General features: G+C 40.2%; 1 protein-coding gene across 6 annotated transcripts in view; it reads left to right on the forward strand.

The window, feature by feature from the left end:
* The window catches only part of GHR (growth hormone receptor), a 280,325-nt gene that overhangs the window by 245,390 nt on the left and 17,264 nt on the right, over positions 1-17,671 (forward strand). For all 6 annotated transcript variants that reach the window (XM_007195531.2, XM_057540022.1, XM_057540024.1 and 3 more), the window contains 3 exons: positions 6,554-6,726; positions 10,881-11,059; positions 15,880-16,045. In XM_007195531.2, the coding sequence (XP_007195593.1) occupies positions 6,554-6,726; positions 10,881-11,059; positions 15,880-16,045 (518 nt within the window). The remainder of the gene's footprint in view (positions 1-6,553; positions 6,727-10,880; positions 11,060-15,879; positions 16,046-17,671) is intronic.

The raw sequence follows: 17,671 nt of genomic DNA on the forward strand, positions 1-17,671 counted from the left end.
TCCACGGATTTTCTCATTAAAACGTATTGAGTCACATGCAGTGGTAGGAACGGAAATAATCTATTTTGATGACCTAAATGCATTCACCCATTCATTTATTCAAAAATATTAATTAAGCCCTTACTCTGTGTTAGGTACTGTTTTAGGCCCTGGAGATACAGTAGTGATTACAAAAAGATAAAGTCCCTGGTCTCATGGAGATTTGTTTCCAGTGGGGGAAGACAGACAAAAAAATTTTTTAATTAAAAAAATTAAATGTCAGCTGGTAACATGGTTAAGAAAAGTAAAGCCAGAAAGAGTGTTAGCACTGTGTAAGTATATGCATGTGCTTGAGAGTGTCTGAGGATGAGTGTGTGAAAGTATGAGTGAGCCCTTTGTGAGTGTAAGAATGTGTGTGAGTGTGTAAAAGTGGGTACAAGTGTGACTGTGCATGAATGTGGGAAGGTGGGTGAGTATGCACGTGTGAATATGTGTGAAAGTGGGGGGGTGTGGTTGTGCATGAGTGTCTGTATGTGTAAATGTGCATGAGCATATGGGAGAGTGAACAAAGTGAGTGTGCATGAGTGTGTGTGTATGTCAGGAGCTCAGGTGACATCTTAAATGAGGAGGTCATCGGAGGCCTCTCTGTGGTGCATTATAGCGGAGACATAAATGAGGTGAGAGAGGCCATGTGAGTATCTGGGGGAAAGACTGTCCAGACACAAGAAATTGCAAGTGCAAAGGCCCTGAGGCCAATGTGGCAGGTTGGAAGAAAGCAGGAGGCTGGATGGTACAAGGTGGAAGACAGGGAGAGTAATGGGGGAGAAGTCAGAGGGTTAGCAGGGCCAAACTGAGACGAGCCTTGCAGGCCACGGCACAGCCTACTTTCTCTGTGGTGGGAAGCCATAGGGTTTTTTAAAATTTTTTTAAAGATGTGTGTTTTAAAAGGCTGGTTCCTATGTAAAAAATAGACTGTGTCCCTGTTAAATTAGTTACATTCAGTGGGGGACTGTGATACTTCTCTCTTCCATTTTTACTGATGCTCCTGTAAAATAACAGGGGAAGAGTGAAACAAAGACCTTTCAACATAATCACCACCCGAGTCGTTTATTTCCTACCCCTCACCTGGCACGATTTCCATCTCTGTTTACTCTCATGTTGTACCTTTTTGCTTTTAAAATTTTAGGCTCAAACACTCTATCGTCTCCTCTTTTACACCCAACCCCCAGGGAAGGCCTAAGCCAAGATGCAAGATTAGTGGAGACCCCTGACCTGGTGGTGGTCATCAGTCCAGGGATGGTGCTGTCAGTCCCCCAGAGGAGCGGGGAAAGGAAAGGTAGAGGCAGCAGGCAGTTAAGGGCATGAGCTCAGGGCCAACCATCTCGCATTTCAGTCTGGCTCCGGCCCTCGCTCACAGAGTGATGCTGGGCAGATTAGTCAGTCTGTCAACAATTCAGCCACCTCATTTGCAAAATGGAGATAATAGACCTTGCCACATGGCTTCTTGTGAGGATTCTATTAATTAATCCATGAAAAACACTTATCACGGTGCTTGGTGACCAGCATAGTAAGTACTGAATAAATGGTAGCTGCTATTCTTATTATTGGTGGCGTGATAATAATTTAAAATAATATAGAATTCTAATTGCTGGGCTATAAAAGTGATTTTTGATTCTTTACTGCTTAGGATTATTGGTGTGCTATAAGACCATTTTTAATGCAGAGCTGGATGCTTAATTTGCAAATAAATACTTTGAATTAGCAACCAGGACTGGCCTTAGTCACCTTCCAGGTGTGTGAGAGGTCTCTCAGTTGTACCCCAAAGGGCACACAAAGATGAGATGGTTGGGCACCAAATGCACGTTTTTTTCCCAGCAAGGCTGATACTGCAGAGAGGCAGGGGCCGGTAGACAAAGCTGATTTGTATGCATACATTTGGACAGGAAGCTAAAATGTCTGGTAACACTTTTGAATATCTTTTGAAATGATTGTTAAATGAAGAGAGATTTAGTAGGTTCAATTTTCATACTTTTGCTTCAGCAACTTAGAGCTCAATCAAAACAAAATAAGTTATTCATACTGGCACAATTAACTAAAATGAAGAGAGAAGTAGCAGTTGGGCCCACTTTATGAAAACAGATTTTCACCACCCTAATATTCACCAAATTTGAACCTGAGCAAAAAGATCCAGAAGGATGCAGCCTTCACAAATATATATTTGTCCCTTACCCTCATCCATCAGGGCCACATACCTTTGCCTCCAGGCCTTCTCTGCACAGCCCAGGCTTTTCAGCGTCCCTAGTCCAAACCCAGCTCTGTGACAATAGAGATGCCACTGAAAGTGTGACGAGGCGGGGGGAAAGTCTTGGATCTATTCAGAAAGATGTCATCAATTATTGTCCTAGTAGAGTTTGGGATCCCAGGGGAAGAAATTGTCACATCCTCAAACCCCCTAAGTACAACCTCATAATTAGGGCCTACCAAACTGGCAAAATCAGTGTTTTGTGTTTTCTCTATAAGCATTTAACTATTTTGAATATCTTAGCCAAAATAACATGAGTGCCCAGCCCGGTTTCTCTGGAAAGGGGAGAATTAAGGGAATTAGGAGTATCAGGAATATACATTATCAGGACTGCACCAATTAGAGTACAGATGTGTTGCCTTCATGTTACCCACTTACACAAAGAGGAAAATACAAATGCATTTTCTGACTCTTGTGATTGTTTCTTAGAATTCAGTTCCCAGGCAACTCCTGGGACTATAGAATCATGACTCCCCATCCCTGATACACAGATGAAACTGTGACATGATGTCATCCAGAACCGGAACACTGGAGGCGGGGAGGAGCAGGAGGGGGCTGATGCACTCCCGGCCTGGCCTTGGTAGCTAAAGCACAAGGGAATCTAAACACGTCAGGCCCAGAGGACGGGCCCGGAGGCAGCTGCAGGCTTGGCTGGCTCTGCTCCTGGCCAGGTGAGCTGGGGCAAGAGGCAGCCAATTCAGAACGGTCTGTGCCGCCCTGTGATGGAGACCGTGCCCGATTCAGCCTCTGAGCTTGGAGGGGACTCAGCAAGAATGCAAATCACAGGCCTGGCAAAAAGAGGCTCTGGGAGCCTGTCAGCATGCTCTGCTCTCAGCCTTTTGCCTGCAGATGCCTCGTTTTCAAAGAAGTGGGCATGTGAAGACTCAGTCCCAAAGATTCTCTCTCCCCCAACCCCACCAAACCCCCTCCCCAAACTACCCTGGCTTTTGAAAAGAAAGTTTCTTTTCCATGCAAGGTGGTGGGGGAAATTAGAAAGGAGAAAGAGCAGTTTTACTTTCTTTTCTTTTTTTAAGGAAAATTAAATTTTAAGCCTAAAATGCATGATCTGGAGATAATGAAAACAGTTGCCCTTAGAACATAAATGATGTTCTATTTTTTTTTTTTTTATTTCTCTTCCAATTGGTTACCTTTAAGCAGAAAGCATTTCTTCTGCTCTTTATTCTGATTTTTATTGATAGGCTCTTTCTATAGTTCTCACCTCTATGTCACAAGCCAGTCTGGGAGCAAACCTAAAGCGCTGAAGTGTAGGGAGTCGCTTCCATAAACGGGCTTCTGTCTTCTGTAGAGAAATTCAACCCAGTGAAGGCAGGCAACAGAGCATCTGTTTCGTGAGTCCATTTGTTTTTTTTTTCTCTAAATTTAATAGTTTAAAAAGAAGTGTTAAATATGTATTTAAAATAAAATTCAACTTCAGTTAATGAGGGAGGGGGTTGGGAGTTGTGTTTTGAACTAGCTTTTCCTGATCCATTGTGCTTAAGATAAGTGCTTTAAGTTGTTTGTTCCGTGGAGCTAATGGGTTGGGGACAGTCTAAACAGTGTTTTTCATACAGTCCCCGTGGGGACCAGGGTGCTGACAAGCCAAAGTTGAGAAACTGTGTGAAATACACAGAGCTAACCTCCCTATTACAAATCCAGACCTGCTAAGCACTGGCCTACATCTTTAGAATGTTTTAATACTAACTTTAATACTGTCAGTTATGCTAAATACATTTGATATGTCCTTTACTATTATATGGAAGCCTCATTTCCTGGGCAATCTCTTAAACCATTCTCTTTACTATACTCTTATTTTGTTTGAAAGCCAAGATAAAATAAACCATACTATAGTTCCATGACCCACCTATCGATATTTCTTTTTTATCTTTTTCCTATTCTAAACACATACACACAATTCTTACTTCTACCCTCTACCCACTTAATTTTCCCATCGGAGATGAATCTGCCTCTCATCCAAGAGTGTGCAGCTTTTGAGAATCTCAACCAGAAATTAAGCAACAGTTCACTGTCCATGTTAATCCCAAGTTCTTTCCAACAGCTGAAGAGCAGCTGTCTCAAGGACCCCCTGATATTACACAAGTTTCCTCCTAGTGCCAAACAGGCCAGCTTGGGAAACAGCTGTAAAGAAGGAAACATGTGTCTTCTCCCAGCTCTTCCTCCTGCCTTCCCACAGCCTGCAGGGTCCTTGTTGTCCACTGCTGCCCAGCACCCACCCCCTGGGGTGATACCCACAGACCTCCACAGTCTGGCCTGCCAGCCCCAAGCGCCTCAGCCAACACAAGGTCATTCCCACCCCCTTCTCCCTCAGCCACAGATTACCTGGCTTTATGTCTCCTTGACTTATAAACCCCCTTCTCGGCTGAGAGCCTAGTGAAGCATAAGTAAATAATCAATTACCCCACCTAAGTAGCAATTCTAATTTAAGAAAGTTTTTCCTAATTATTCCATTGCCTTCTGTTCCCGCTCTTGCTTTCCCTATTGCCATCTATTAAACTTCTACCCATCTTCAAGATTGCTAAGAACACCACCTCCACCTTGAAGCCTTCCATGAACAGCCAGAGCAATCATTCCCTCTTCTAACTCCAGTGAGTACTATGTGTAAACACTTAGCCACACTGCTTTGTAATACAGTTTCTCAGTCATTCCCCTGAGGCAGGAGTAACTCACATGAATCCCGCACAATATCTGGCACAGTGTTTTATATAGAATCAATGCTTATGAAATATCAATATACTGAATAAAGGAGACAAAAAAAGAAAGTACTTGGATGGTAATTTCTGAGTCGTCTTCTAGCCTGAAGGTAGTGATCAAGTCTTATTAATCATTATAGCCACACAGTACTAGTGCCAGCTATAATGCTTACATACTGCCTGCATGGGAGACACCCAAAGATGGCTTGCTGAATTCACTCATTCAGTCAGGCGAGCAGATGGGAATTGGGAGAAGAGCTGTGTCACATTGTCTCACATGTTTGCTCAGTTCCTGCTGGGATGGACTTGAGTCTGAGCGATCTTTTGATTGCTCTGCGTTTTTGTTCAAGTCCCCTTAGCAGCTGATCAGGGAATATCCTTTCCCCAAACTGACGTCCTCCCACAGAGAACTTCCTGGCATCTCTTTTTTCTTCGACACACATCCTGCTGTTGTTCTAAGTCATCTGGGTAAATGATGCTTTCTGTAGAGTGGGATAGAGGTGAATAACTCTATGGTAGAATTTAAATACGGAGATGTAGCTTTTCTGATTTCTTCAGTGTTCTCCATGTGTCCATCTATCCTTCATGACTTGTTTTGTTTGTGCTTATCTGATCCAAGATATAGGAAAAGATGAACTTGTTCTTTGTAGAGAAACCAAAAAAGGAACTGATAGGCAAACACTTTGATTCAGTTCAGCCCATTTTTGTTTTCCTTTTTTTGATATTATAATTAAATGTCCATTTCTATTTATAAAATGGAGAAGAAAAATGCTTTCTCAGTTTGGAGAATTTTTTTAAATTTCTGGGTTCATGGCTTTTGTCTCTTTTATGAGTAGAGGGGAAACTCCTAGGACTCCCATGTTTCTTAAAGGTTACCTGGATGTCCAGCATGTTTGAAATGTTCCCGTGGCTCTTCATGTAATTAAGGAAAAATATCAGGAGTATGGGAAGGAGTTCGAGGCAACGGGAAACCATCCCCCCCAAACAATGGACAGCTTTGGGGAGATGGACACAGGATGCAGAGGTTCAGAGTAGGGCAGTAGCCAATTTTCCACTTCAGGGCCACCCAAATCTCAATGTCACTCAGCCTGCAGAACACCATCAGTGTGCTGCCTCAGTTTCTTCCACCATAAGTTGGGGGAATACCCAGGTTTAAAGACTCAGCTATTCTCTGGGAATCTCTATAGTTTGGGAGTTGACTCTGCAGTATTTTAATAAAGGAACATTTTTAAACCTTGGTAAGCCTGAGAACCCTCATCTGTAGAATTGGGATACTGAAGTACCTACCAATAAATCACTTAATTTAGGAGCTGACACATTATACGCAGTCAATAGAGGGATGCTTTTAGTATAGGCAGAAGTACCAAATGGCCTTCTATCGGTCTACAGACACTGATCATCAGTCCACAGATGTGCTACTTCTTGGAAATGGTGCCACTAAGATACTTGTTCATAACATATTTGTGTCCCAATTTATTGAATCTGACTGCCTAGCACCTTGCTTTGGCTTAAGCTATGGCATGATTTGGGGGAACAATTCATCCTTTTTTACCCTCCATTTCAGGAGCACTCAAGAATGGACTCAAGAATGGAAAGAATGCCCCGATTATGTCTCTGCTGGAGAAAACAGCTGTTACTTTAATTCATCTTATACCTCCATTTGGATCCCCTACTGTATCAAGCTAACCAGCAATGGCGATACTGTGGATCAAAAGTGTTTCTCTGTTGAGGAAATAGGTAAATCACAGGTTTGTGTTTTATTTGCCATGGCTTTAGATTAAATAAGTGGGGAAGGCTGCAAAGTCCAAGTGTATGCAAATAGGAAGACTGTGTCATTGCACTCTGTAGAGGGATGGAGGTCTCCTTTACAGTGCATGAGGTCAGCTGGTGAACCAGAGAGAAAGGGCAGAGGGAGCTTGGGTTGGCTCTAACATGAAAAAAATCTGGCAGTAAATGTTGTAAAGAAAAGAATAGGAGCCTTATGGAGTCTTTTCCTTGAGAAGGTCTCTAAAGCTGGATTATATTCTTGTGTGCCGCTGCAAGGGACAAACTCAATGCACTCTTAAGATTCCTTCTCTCCTAATGATTTGGTATGATTATTATATTCTGATCTACTGAAATACATTGGCCTTGATCGCTGTCATTGCTATAATAAATGCCTAGATTTCCTTTACCACAAGGCATAATCATTCTGGAATTTTACATTGACAGAACAGCCAAAATCAGTTTAAAGACATGTTTATAAGATCTCAAAACAAACACTGGAGGTAGTCAGCTCAATGAACAAAGTGAAAGATCCAAGCAGCTTATCCCTTGCCCATCATGTGGACACAGGGGAAATGAAACAAAACAAACAACCATAATTGGAATATTCATGTTTATATTATAATATACTATAGTATATTATACTATAATATAATAGTATAAACAGCTAAATAGAAAGAATCAAAGAAGGACCCTGAGTAGCTGACATTGGTGCCTCAAATCTATCCACAAAGCTCATTTTTTGCTTATAGGAATTCCTTGGAGGCTCTCTCAGATGTGTTGTTCTTGTGTGTGGTTTCCCAGGCATCAGCAGACTGGAAGAGACAGAGAGAGTGTGGGTAGAAGCTGCAGATAGAAACAAGTAAATCTGATAGCCTGACTTTGAGGGAGAAGATTGAGAAAACTGTACCAAGCAGAAAAGAGAACCCAATTATACGGTTTAGAGGAACTATTCGTACATATGCCCTAACGTCAATAGATGCAGCTGTCTAGTGGCTAAATGGGTAGTAGAAAGACTACTGTGTCAAGACCCATGTTCTAACCCTGTCCCTGCCAAGAGCCAGCCCCACTCGTTTACCTGGCTGACTTTCACTGAGTGCCTGCCATGAGCCGGGCACTGTGCTGGGTGTGTTGGCTACAGAACGAGTAAGACGCAGTCAAGTAGGGAAATCAGGCAGGTTAACAAGTAATTGTGATACAGCACAATAGGTGCCGGACTCAAGGTGTGTGGAATGCACAGCAAGCCAAGGCTGTGGCCAGAGGTGTGAATGATTGACTGGGCCTGAGGGATGAGAAAGGGCTGCACAGAGATGGTGACTAGTTCAGTTACTTCTTAAAGCATCAGCAGGAGTTGCCAGTTATACAAGATGGACTGTGTCTTCCAACAGCAACTAAGTTCCAAAAGTGACAAACAGCACAGAATGTTCACAGACTCGGGAGCAGTTTGGCAGGCCTGACTCGTTGGCCAGAGAAATCATCAATTGATCTTGTATACCCCACAGAGGAATTTGGACTTTACCTTACTGCCCAGGGGGGTACACTTGAGGATGCTTAAGCAGGGAAATGACCTCGGGATATTTATTGCTAACACTTACAAAGCATTTACCATAGATCAGGTATGATAACTGTGTGAGATGGGTTCTATTATAATCCCCATTTTACAGATGATGAAACTGATCCCCAAAGCAGGGGATCAATGACTAGCTCAAGGTCAGACAGCTGGTAGGCAGAGCTGAGATTTGAACCTAAGCAGCATAGCTCCAGAGCCCATGCTCTTAACCTCAAAGCCATACAGCATGGTACTATTGTCTCAGGGAAATTCATCTTGCTGCAGTGTAGAGGGTAGATTGGAATAGCACAGACTAGAGGTATGGGGATTAGAAGACTTTGTGATAATCAAGGCAAAAGATGATGATGGGCAGAGTTACCATGAAAGCAGGGAGGGAGGGAGCTGAGAGTGAGAGACAACAAAGAACGGAGGTGAACCTAGATCTGAAGATGACAGTCACAAGCCTCAGCTCCCTCATGTATTATGAATGTATTCTACTAGACCTCACAGGGCTCGCCTTTGGATTTAAAGTCATATATTACTTAGGCATTTGTCATTCACTCAGTTTATTCAGCCAATCTTTGAGTCTCTTCCTTGGGCCAGGCAGTGTTCTTGGTGCTGGGGACAGAAAACGTCTGCCCTAGTGGGACATTTTCCCAGTGAGGGTGGAAAGAGACCATGCTGGGAAGAGAGATAACATCGGGAGGGAGAAAAGCACGCTGGAGAGGTTGCAATGGTAGCGTTATCAGACATGGCTTCACTGAGACAGCGACACTTGAGTAAAGAAGGAAGTGAGAGAACAGTCACGTGTCTACCTGAGGGAAGAGGGCACAGGAAGGGTAAAGATCCTGAAGCGGCAGCATGCCTTTGCTCTCTCAAGGAACAGCATGGGGTAGTGAGGGGACACATGGAGAGCGAGGAGGAGCGTGGTCATAGACCAGATCCCAGAGGTCAGAGGGTCAAAGCTAAGGTACCCTTTAAGCCATTGTGTGACTTTGGCTTTCATCTGGAGTGAGATAGGAAGCCTTTGGAAGGCTTTAAATGATGAGTGATATGACCTAACTTAAGATGACCACCATGTCCACAGTATTGAGGCTGTGTTGAGAATAGACTGAAGGGGGACAAGGACCACAGGAAGAGACTAGTTGGGAGGCTAATGCAGCAAAAAAAAAAAAAAAAAGATAATGGCCAGGACCAGGTTAGAGCCATGCAGGTGATGAGAAGTGGGTGGATTTGAGGACTATCTTGAAAGTACAGCTGACAGAATGTGGGATGGTGAAAAAAAAGATGAGTCCGGGAGGAGTTGACCATTTTTATCCTGAGCAACTGGAGGAATGGAGTCACCATTAACAGAACCAGGGAAGGTAGAAGAGGAGCAAGCTTCAGGCAGAAGACTTGCCTTTGAATGCGTTCAGTTTCAGATGCTTTTTAAACATCTCAGAGTGTTTCTCACACCGTAGTGTGTCAACTAAGGCACCTAGAAATAAGCATAAAAGTAAGGAAGAGGTTATTATTATGCTCATAACAGTGGTACTGAGCCTTCTCAAAAAGGACCCAGTTCTATATCCTCTATTTAAAGTAGACAGGAAGATTTGTAAGATGCAACATGAGTAATAAGTTTGGGAAAATTTTGCATTAAAAACATTTTTATAGTTCAGTCATCTAAAGGGTTAAGCTTTGGTTTTCAGAATTCATCAGTCCCCAACAAATCCAGAAAGATGAGGTATAGCTATCATGATGTGGGTAGCTTAGCTATTTTGCAAATCCCTTCAATTTAATTTCCAAAATGTGGTCATGATTAGTCAAATTGGGACTTTCTCATTTTTTAAAAAGTAGTATCCACTCCACAGTGGTCAGTAGCATGCAGTTAAGTAAAACACAGAAAACACTGATTCATTACCATTTGAGAGAGCAGTGTAATGCCTTCATTTTATATCTGAAGAAATGATCACATGTGGCTAGGAAGACAAGCTAAGGAGTATTTACTGAGTGTTTGGAAGGATTGTGCTTCTGTAGCCGTACAGAAATGGCAAAGACAAGAAATGAGAAAGAAAATAAGAAAGATCTTGCCCCAGGTCACATACAGCTTGGAAGAAAAAAGATTTCTCCACCCCTAGTTCCAAAACAGCGACATGTTTAAATACCATAGATCTTTCTGACTCTCCGTTCCTTCAGTTTTGAGTTAAAGTGAATTCCTTTGCCAAAATCCCAAAGTATTAATCCTATCAGAGCCAAAAGAAATGTAAAACATGGCAAATCTTTAAGAACAGCTATAGATCAGATTTTAAACTCAAAAAGAAGTTTTTTATAGGGGCTTTTTTTTTAAGTTAAAAACAGATCATCCTTAAGTTAAAAAATGATTCACTTTGTTGTAAAGCAGAAACTAACACACCATTGTAAACCAATTATACTCCAATAAAGATGTTAAAAAAAAAAGATACTCTCCCATACAGTGGGAATATTGGAAGAATTAAGAGTTTGAATAATAAAAATGTATAAAGTAACAGTCTCTTCGGAAGAAAGCATTCCACTAATGTCGAGCTGTGTCTGTGTACTAATTCTCTGTTGAAATGCCCAGTGCAACCAGATCCACCCATTGGCCTCAACTGGACTTTACTGAACATCAGTTTAACAGGGATTCATGCAGATATCCAAGTGAGATGGGAACCACCACCAAATGCAGATGTTCAGAAGGGATGGATAGTCCTGGAGTATGAACTGCAATACAAAGAAGTAAATGAGACCCAATGGAAAATGGTAAGATATCATTACATCTCACATTTAAAAATCCTTTGACTTTTCTTCTTTTTAGTTTAACAACCCCCTCTCACTTGTAGACTTTCTTTTGACTTAATACCACATGCCCATGCTATATGCTAATTTCTTATTTGAGAAAAATGGCTATAATCAGTAAAATATCATCTTGGAATTCTTTAAGACAGCAAATGCTTACATGGAGTTTTATACAGAAACCTATGGAAGGAAAGGAAAACTATATTTCCCCAGTCATCATTGGTATCCAGTTGAACCTTAGAACAATATCGTGTACTCTAGCCACTTAGCTGCCTTTGAGGATGTGGCTAAACATGGGAAGGGTTATGATCAAGGTCAACAGTGAGCTGTGGCTAAATATTCTCCCATGATTTTAGTTGCTACTCTTCACCAGACTGCCATTAAAATAAGTTCTTGAGTGACTCCAGGAGGGAAACACAGGGGGAGGGAATTGATCCCCTAGAGGTTTCAGAAGGCTGTTTTGTTACATACCTCAAGGGAGAATCAAGCTAAGAGGTTTTTATCTGAGCAAGTGGCATGGTACTGGTTGACCTCTGAACCCCTCACTTCCTTGCCAGGTGTACGGGAGCTGGGCACTTCGATAAAGTCCACATGGCACACAACAAGAAGAAACCAGGATTATCATGCTGCTCCCAATGTAACCAATGCTAAATCAGTCTAGCCACAGCCACAGGCCTGGCCAAGCCAACTGGTTTCTGGCCGGTCACCAGGTCGTGCCCAGCAGCCCGGCACAGCCTCACTCTCAGAATTTTGAGACACCGGGCCCTGTCCATTCAGTGAACTGCTGAGAAAGAAGCCAGTTTTGTCATTAGAGGAAAGTTAAGTTTAGAGCATCTGTGCGCAGTTAAATATTGGGCTTCAAGTTTCTGTTTGCAGAATCATTTTAATTTAGATATCTGTTCCGTAACTTGGTGCAGAAAAGCTTGGCTGGATGCTGAGTCAAACAAGGCTTTCTAAATTCAAGCTTCAGTCGAACATTTGTTCAGCAACCAGGTATTGAAATAACTACTGTGCACAAGGCACGGTGCTAGGCACCCCAGGGCAGCAGTTCCCAAAGTGTAAACTTTGGACCCCTGAGGGTCCCTGGCACCCTTTCAGGGAGTCCACAAGCTCAAGACTATTTTCATAATAATACTAGAATGTTCTTTCCTTTTTTCACTGTGTCGAGATTTACACAGATGGTACAAGCGCAATGGTGGAAACACTGCCGCTGCCTTAGCACAAATCAAGGCAATAATTCCAAATCGTCCTGACAGTCACTGTATTCTTCACCACCGTGCACTCACAGTTAAGAAGCCGTGAGCAGGGCTGGGGGGAGGGAGTTTCACATAAGAATGTCCTCGATGAAGCTGCATATATTATTAATTTTATTAAATCACGACTTCTGAGTATGTAGCTTTTTAATCTTCTGTGTGACACATGGGAAGTACACATAAAGCACTGCAGCTGCATACTGAGGTGTGGTTGGTTGTCTTGAGAAAAGGCATTTAAACACCCGAGTTGCCTGCTTGAACTAGCTGCTTTTTGCTTGAAATACCATTTTTACTTTGAAAAAACAACTGATAAACAGCTGGATGGTTTTTCACATTTGAGTTGGCAAATACTTGGCAATATTTCTTGAAAAAGTGAACTTACCACTTAAGAAAAACAATTGACAGTATTTGTTGCCAATGAGAAAATTTGAGCTTTCAAGGTTAAATTCGAATTTTGGAAAACTTGCTATCTGCAGCTGTGAGCTTGACAGCTTCTCCAACCTTTGAAGATCTCCTAATAAGATCAGTGGTGATATAAGCAAAAGTGAGGGGTTTTTTTAATATTGTATAGTGAAATGTGTGAACATTTAGAAAATCTGCATAACTCAGTGAACAATATTTTCAAATGACCATACTGTAACCAAAACCACACATGGAGAAATGATCCATTCAAAGTACTAGATGGAATGGTGGATTTTAATACAATGAAGTGTGAAAGATTCATTGATAGAACTTAAGATTCCACATTGCAACTAACCTTTAAGAAAATACCACTTACTGAGTTTTTTTGTTGGTGTTAAAGAAGAATATATACAATTATCTGAAAAGAGTATTAAAATATCTCTTCCGTTTCCTCACTATATATCTGTGGGACCAAGTTTTATTTATGCACCTCAACCAAAACAACACATCCTAGCAGTTTTAATTCAGAGACAGATGTAAAAATACAGCCATTAAGCCAGATATTAAAGAGATTTGCAAAAATGTTAAACAATGTCATTTTTCTCACTATAATTTTATTGTTTCAGAAAGTACAATAATTTTTATAAAAACATGTTAACATAAAATCTATTATTTTAATTTTGAAATTAGTATTTTTTAAATTCTCATTTTCAGTTTCTAGTATGATAAATAGTGATAGGTATAACCCCAAAAAACCAAAATCTTTAGGATTCTCAATCATTTTTAAGAGTGTGGAGGAGACCTGAAACAAAAAAAAGTTTGACAACCTAGAAAAAGCAAAGATGTAAATCAGAACATTAGCACACAAATTGAGTGCTGATAGTTTGAACACAGAAAGTCCATGACCTGTAGTTCTGTCCCAGTGGAGGCACTGATAGGAACCGCACACTCTGAGCCAGGTGCGTGGGAGCATGGGACTCAGTCAACCATTCAGGGCTGCATCCCAACTTGGCTTTGCGGCACTTTTCATTGCACCCCTGCTAAATCTCATCAGATAGTCCAAAGGGGTCAATTAACTTTTACTTTACTTACCTTTTATAAATGAAGTAACAAATTCATGATATTTATAAGTTTGGTAATTTGCAAGGTATCTCAGAATTGTCATGAGTATCGAGGGCCCATCTATAAGAATTGACCTCTCTTGAAGATCTTACATTCTACTTGGCTATGAGAACAAGAGGCATAAGCATAAAAAGAAGAGAGGGTTGTTAAGTCAAGGGGGAAAAGGCTAATGTTTGTTGCTTGTATCAGGAATTCATGTTACATTTGACAATATTGAATTTGGTATTACTATGCCCATTTTTAATTTATTAAACACATTTTGAATATAAAAGTAATTCTAATGACCATGTAGTTGCTTACAGCTATTACCTGCTAAACCCAGTTAAGAATTTGTTGGGTTTTTTTTTTTTTTAAGACTTAATGGGTGGCGGAGAATTATCCACAATGTGTTGGCCATCTCTTGAGTACCCACTATATACCTGGTATTGTGCTGGGCTTTGGAAATGTAAAGAAAATGAAGGCATCATTTGCCCCCAGGGAATTTGCAGTATAATATAGAAATTAGAGCAATGAATTAAAAGAAGTAATATGTGTACTACCTGGCAGGATGGAGTAGGGATAATTGCCAGAAGAGGCTTCTTAGAATATCAGCAGTACTTGCACTGAGAATTAGCCAAGAATAGGCTTTCCCTCATAGGAAGGTGGCAGGGAGCAGGGTGGGTATTAGGAGCACTGTGAACAAATTTGAGTTTGGTGTGGAAGGCTGAGGGAAGATGGAGAGGGGGCCATGGGTCGAATGGCCGAGGGTTCCTTTTTGGTTTTGTCATTAATGAAATCTGTAAAGAAATAGTACTGGTGACAGTGACAGAAATGAGGGTTTCAAGAATGGAAACATAGGCTTTTTAAAATAGTTTAAGAAAAATAATAAAATGAATTTAATATTCAGAAGCATTTTAGGTATACAAATATTCCATATATGAAGCATCTATAAAAGATGCAAACTAACCATTCTGTGTACATAGGAGAAAAAAAGAGGTACTTTGCGAGTAGAAACTAACTGAGGTGAAGGGAAATTTGTTTTAGAAGCTGAAGGCCCAGGCTCTGACTTAATAAAACAAATTATGAGAATCTTATTTATGTGAAAAACCCATGCTGTTGAAGAAGAGAATGTTCCTAATTTTCTATAAACAGGAACAAGATGTTCTACCCAAAAACACAAGAAAAGCACATATTGGATACCTGCTTTGAATATTTGACGTGGAGGAAAACACCATCATTAGTTGTGTCTAACCTCTTTGATAGCAACATGTCTTAAAGGTCTCATAGTCTCACCTACCCTTCCCTGGGAAGGTAAAGGAACATCTTGGCCTTCAGGGTTGTGGAATGCTGACGGTAGTTACCAAAGGCCTCCAGTGACTTTTCTTCACAAATTTTGAATAGCAAACTATTTTGAGGTGGCTTTAAGCCTTCTAGAGCAAGCTGATAGAATTGTTTGAAAGTTTAATTAAGACAACTATGATTTTTCTAGGATACTTTCCAATTCTGTGATCATATGAATGACTACCCAGGATTTCCAGAGAACAGATATAGATATAGGAAATATGTTTCTTTCTGTTCTGATGTCTTTATATAAGAATGTAATATCCCAAAGGGTAGGCAATGTATCTGTAATCTTTATAATTCTGCCATTCACTATAATAATTCTATTATGCTTTGATCTTAGTAGAATATCTGACAGCCTAATGCAAAGGTATAGCTGCATTTCTTTAAAGAAGTCTATCATATCTTCGTGTTTATACCAAAATAAATTTGAAGACTACTACCCATTTAACAAAATGATTCTTTTTTTTACCATTTTTTAATTGAAGTATAGTTAATTTACAATGTTGTGTTACTAAGTTATTTGCCTTGATCTTTCTCTAAATAGCAAACTCCACCAGCGCATTTTAAAACGTTGCCTACTTTACAGAAATTCATTTTGAATACAAATGTAGAAACACCTCATAGAGCTTATTGCATTGAGTTGTTGACTCTCTAACCAGTAAGTTTCATATTTTGTCTTGAAAGATGGACCCTGTACTGTCAACATCCGTTCCAGTGTACTCATTGAGACTGGATAAAGAGTATGAAGTGCGTGTGAGATCCAGACAACGAAACTCTGAAAAATATGGCGAGTTCAGTGAGGTGCTCTTTGTAACACTTCCTCAGATGAGACCATTTGCATGTGAAGAAGGTAAACCTAAGAGATTAAGATGGAAGCCAACATGGTTTTTGTCAATATACAGGGATTGTTAGGGTGTTGTCCAGATCAAGATACATTAGCATCAATTGTCAGGATGAGGGACCTTGAGTTCACTGCCTGTAACAGGTACTCTCCATTACAAAAGAGGAAGGAGGATTTCATTTTTGAATTATTCAGGAAAAGTCACGGGGTAGGTGCAAGTTAAAGAGCAGAAGATACACTAAGCTATTGATGGAGGGGGTGGGGTATCTCTGGATAACAGAATTTCAGGTGATTCTTTTCTTCATTTCTATATTTCTTTGTTTCTATATTTCTAGTATTTTCTATGAGTTTGTTTTGCACTTATAATCAGAAAAAAATGTTTTTCAAATACACAGTGAAGAAATTCTGAATCTGGATGGATGGCTATCTATGTGGCATCTTAGAGAATGCCTAATATTGAGTCAGCATAAGTAGTCAATGGCAGGTGTTCACTGGTTTTAGAAAGTCTGGGTGTGGCTTTTACCTGGAGGAAGGCTTAGTAAATCGTGTGCTAGATACGCTCAAGAGTGACAAGGAATATTTGAAGATCCTATATAAAAGAAATATAAACATATAGTTTAAAGAAATGAGACCTATGAATTCAGAATAAAAGAATTTAAATTTTTGGATACAGAAATAAAGAAGGCTGCTTAACAATGAATAGTAAGTGTATAAAGTATTATCATTCCCAAATGGAAATTGGCTATAACTCATCTCCATTAAAAACAGAAGGTCTACAGTGCCACATGAAGGTCTGAGGTTTGTTAACGAAACAATCACAAGCTACAGAGAAATTAAATTTATATTTCTGCACTTACGGTACAGGTAGAATCCGTGATACTGTATAACACAAATGAAAGTGTCTATAGTACAGGTAGAATCCGTGATACCATATAACACAAATGAAAGTGTCTATAGCACCATCTTTTCTAAGCTCTACTCAACAGGCTTGTTGTTTCACATGATACTTGATACAATGAAATTCAGGTTAAAAGCACATTTGCCACGTGCCCTTTAAGCTTATTGTGATGGCATTTAATTCCTTAACAAAAACATTTTTTAAACAAGCTTTTCCTTCTCTGTTAAAAAAGAAAAAAATTAAACTCTCGCTTTATATTATGTTCCTGAGTATATCATTGATATAAAATTATAGGTACCACAAGATACAAAAAAATGATATTCTCTCCCCCACTAATTCTTTATAATATGCATAACATCTCCCTTGGGGCTTTTAATAACTGAATAAGAAAATAAATAAAAGAATATTACAGCATAAAAGCCTACTTTTAATAAAGCAACGTTAAGGTAAATTCCACCTTAAAAGCAGTCAACCTCTGCCACTGTGGCACTTGTTCTGGAGAAATGAAATAGAAGTTTTACAGACTCCCACAAATTTGCTACAAATTATACTAAAATCTGAAGATGGGAGTCCTAGTACTGATCTTCTTCTGTCAAACGATATTTTTTTAAGCAGAAAATGTATGCCCTGCATGTCTAAAAAGTTTCAGTAATGATTCAAAAGTAAAACCCTGCCCCCATCTTTTTGATGGATCCTCAATCTGGGGGATAAAAAATATCACCACACCTTTAAAAAAA

The sequence above is a fragment of the Balaenoptera acutorostrata genome, chromosome 2 (assembly GCF_949987535.1).
Source record: "Balaenoptera acutorostrata chromosome 2, mBalAcu1.1, whole genome shotgun sequence".
NCBI lineage: Eukaryota > Metazoa > Chordata > Mammalia > Artiodactyla > Balaenopteridae > Balaenoptera > Balaenoptera acutorostrata.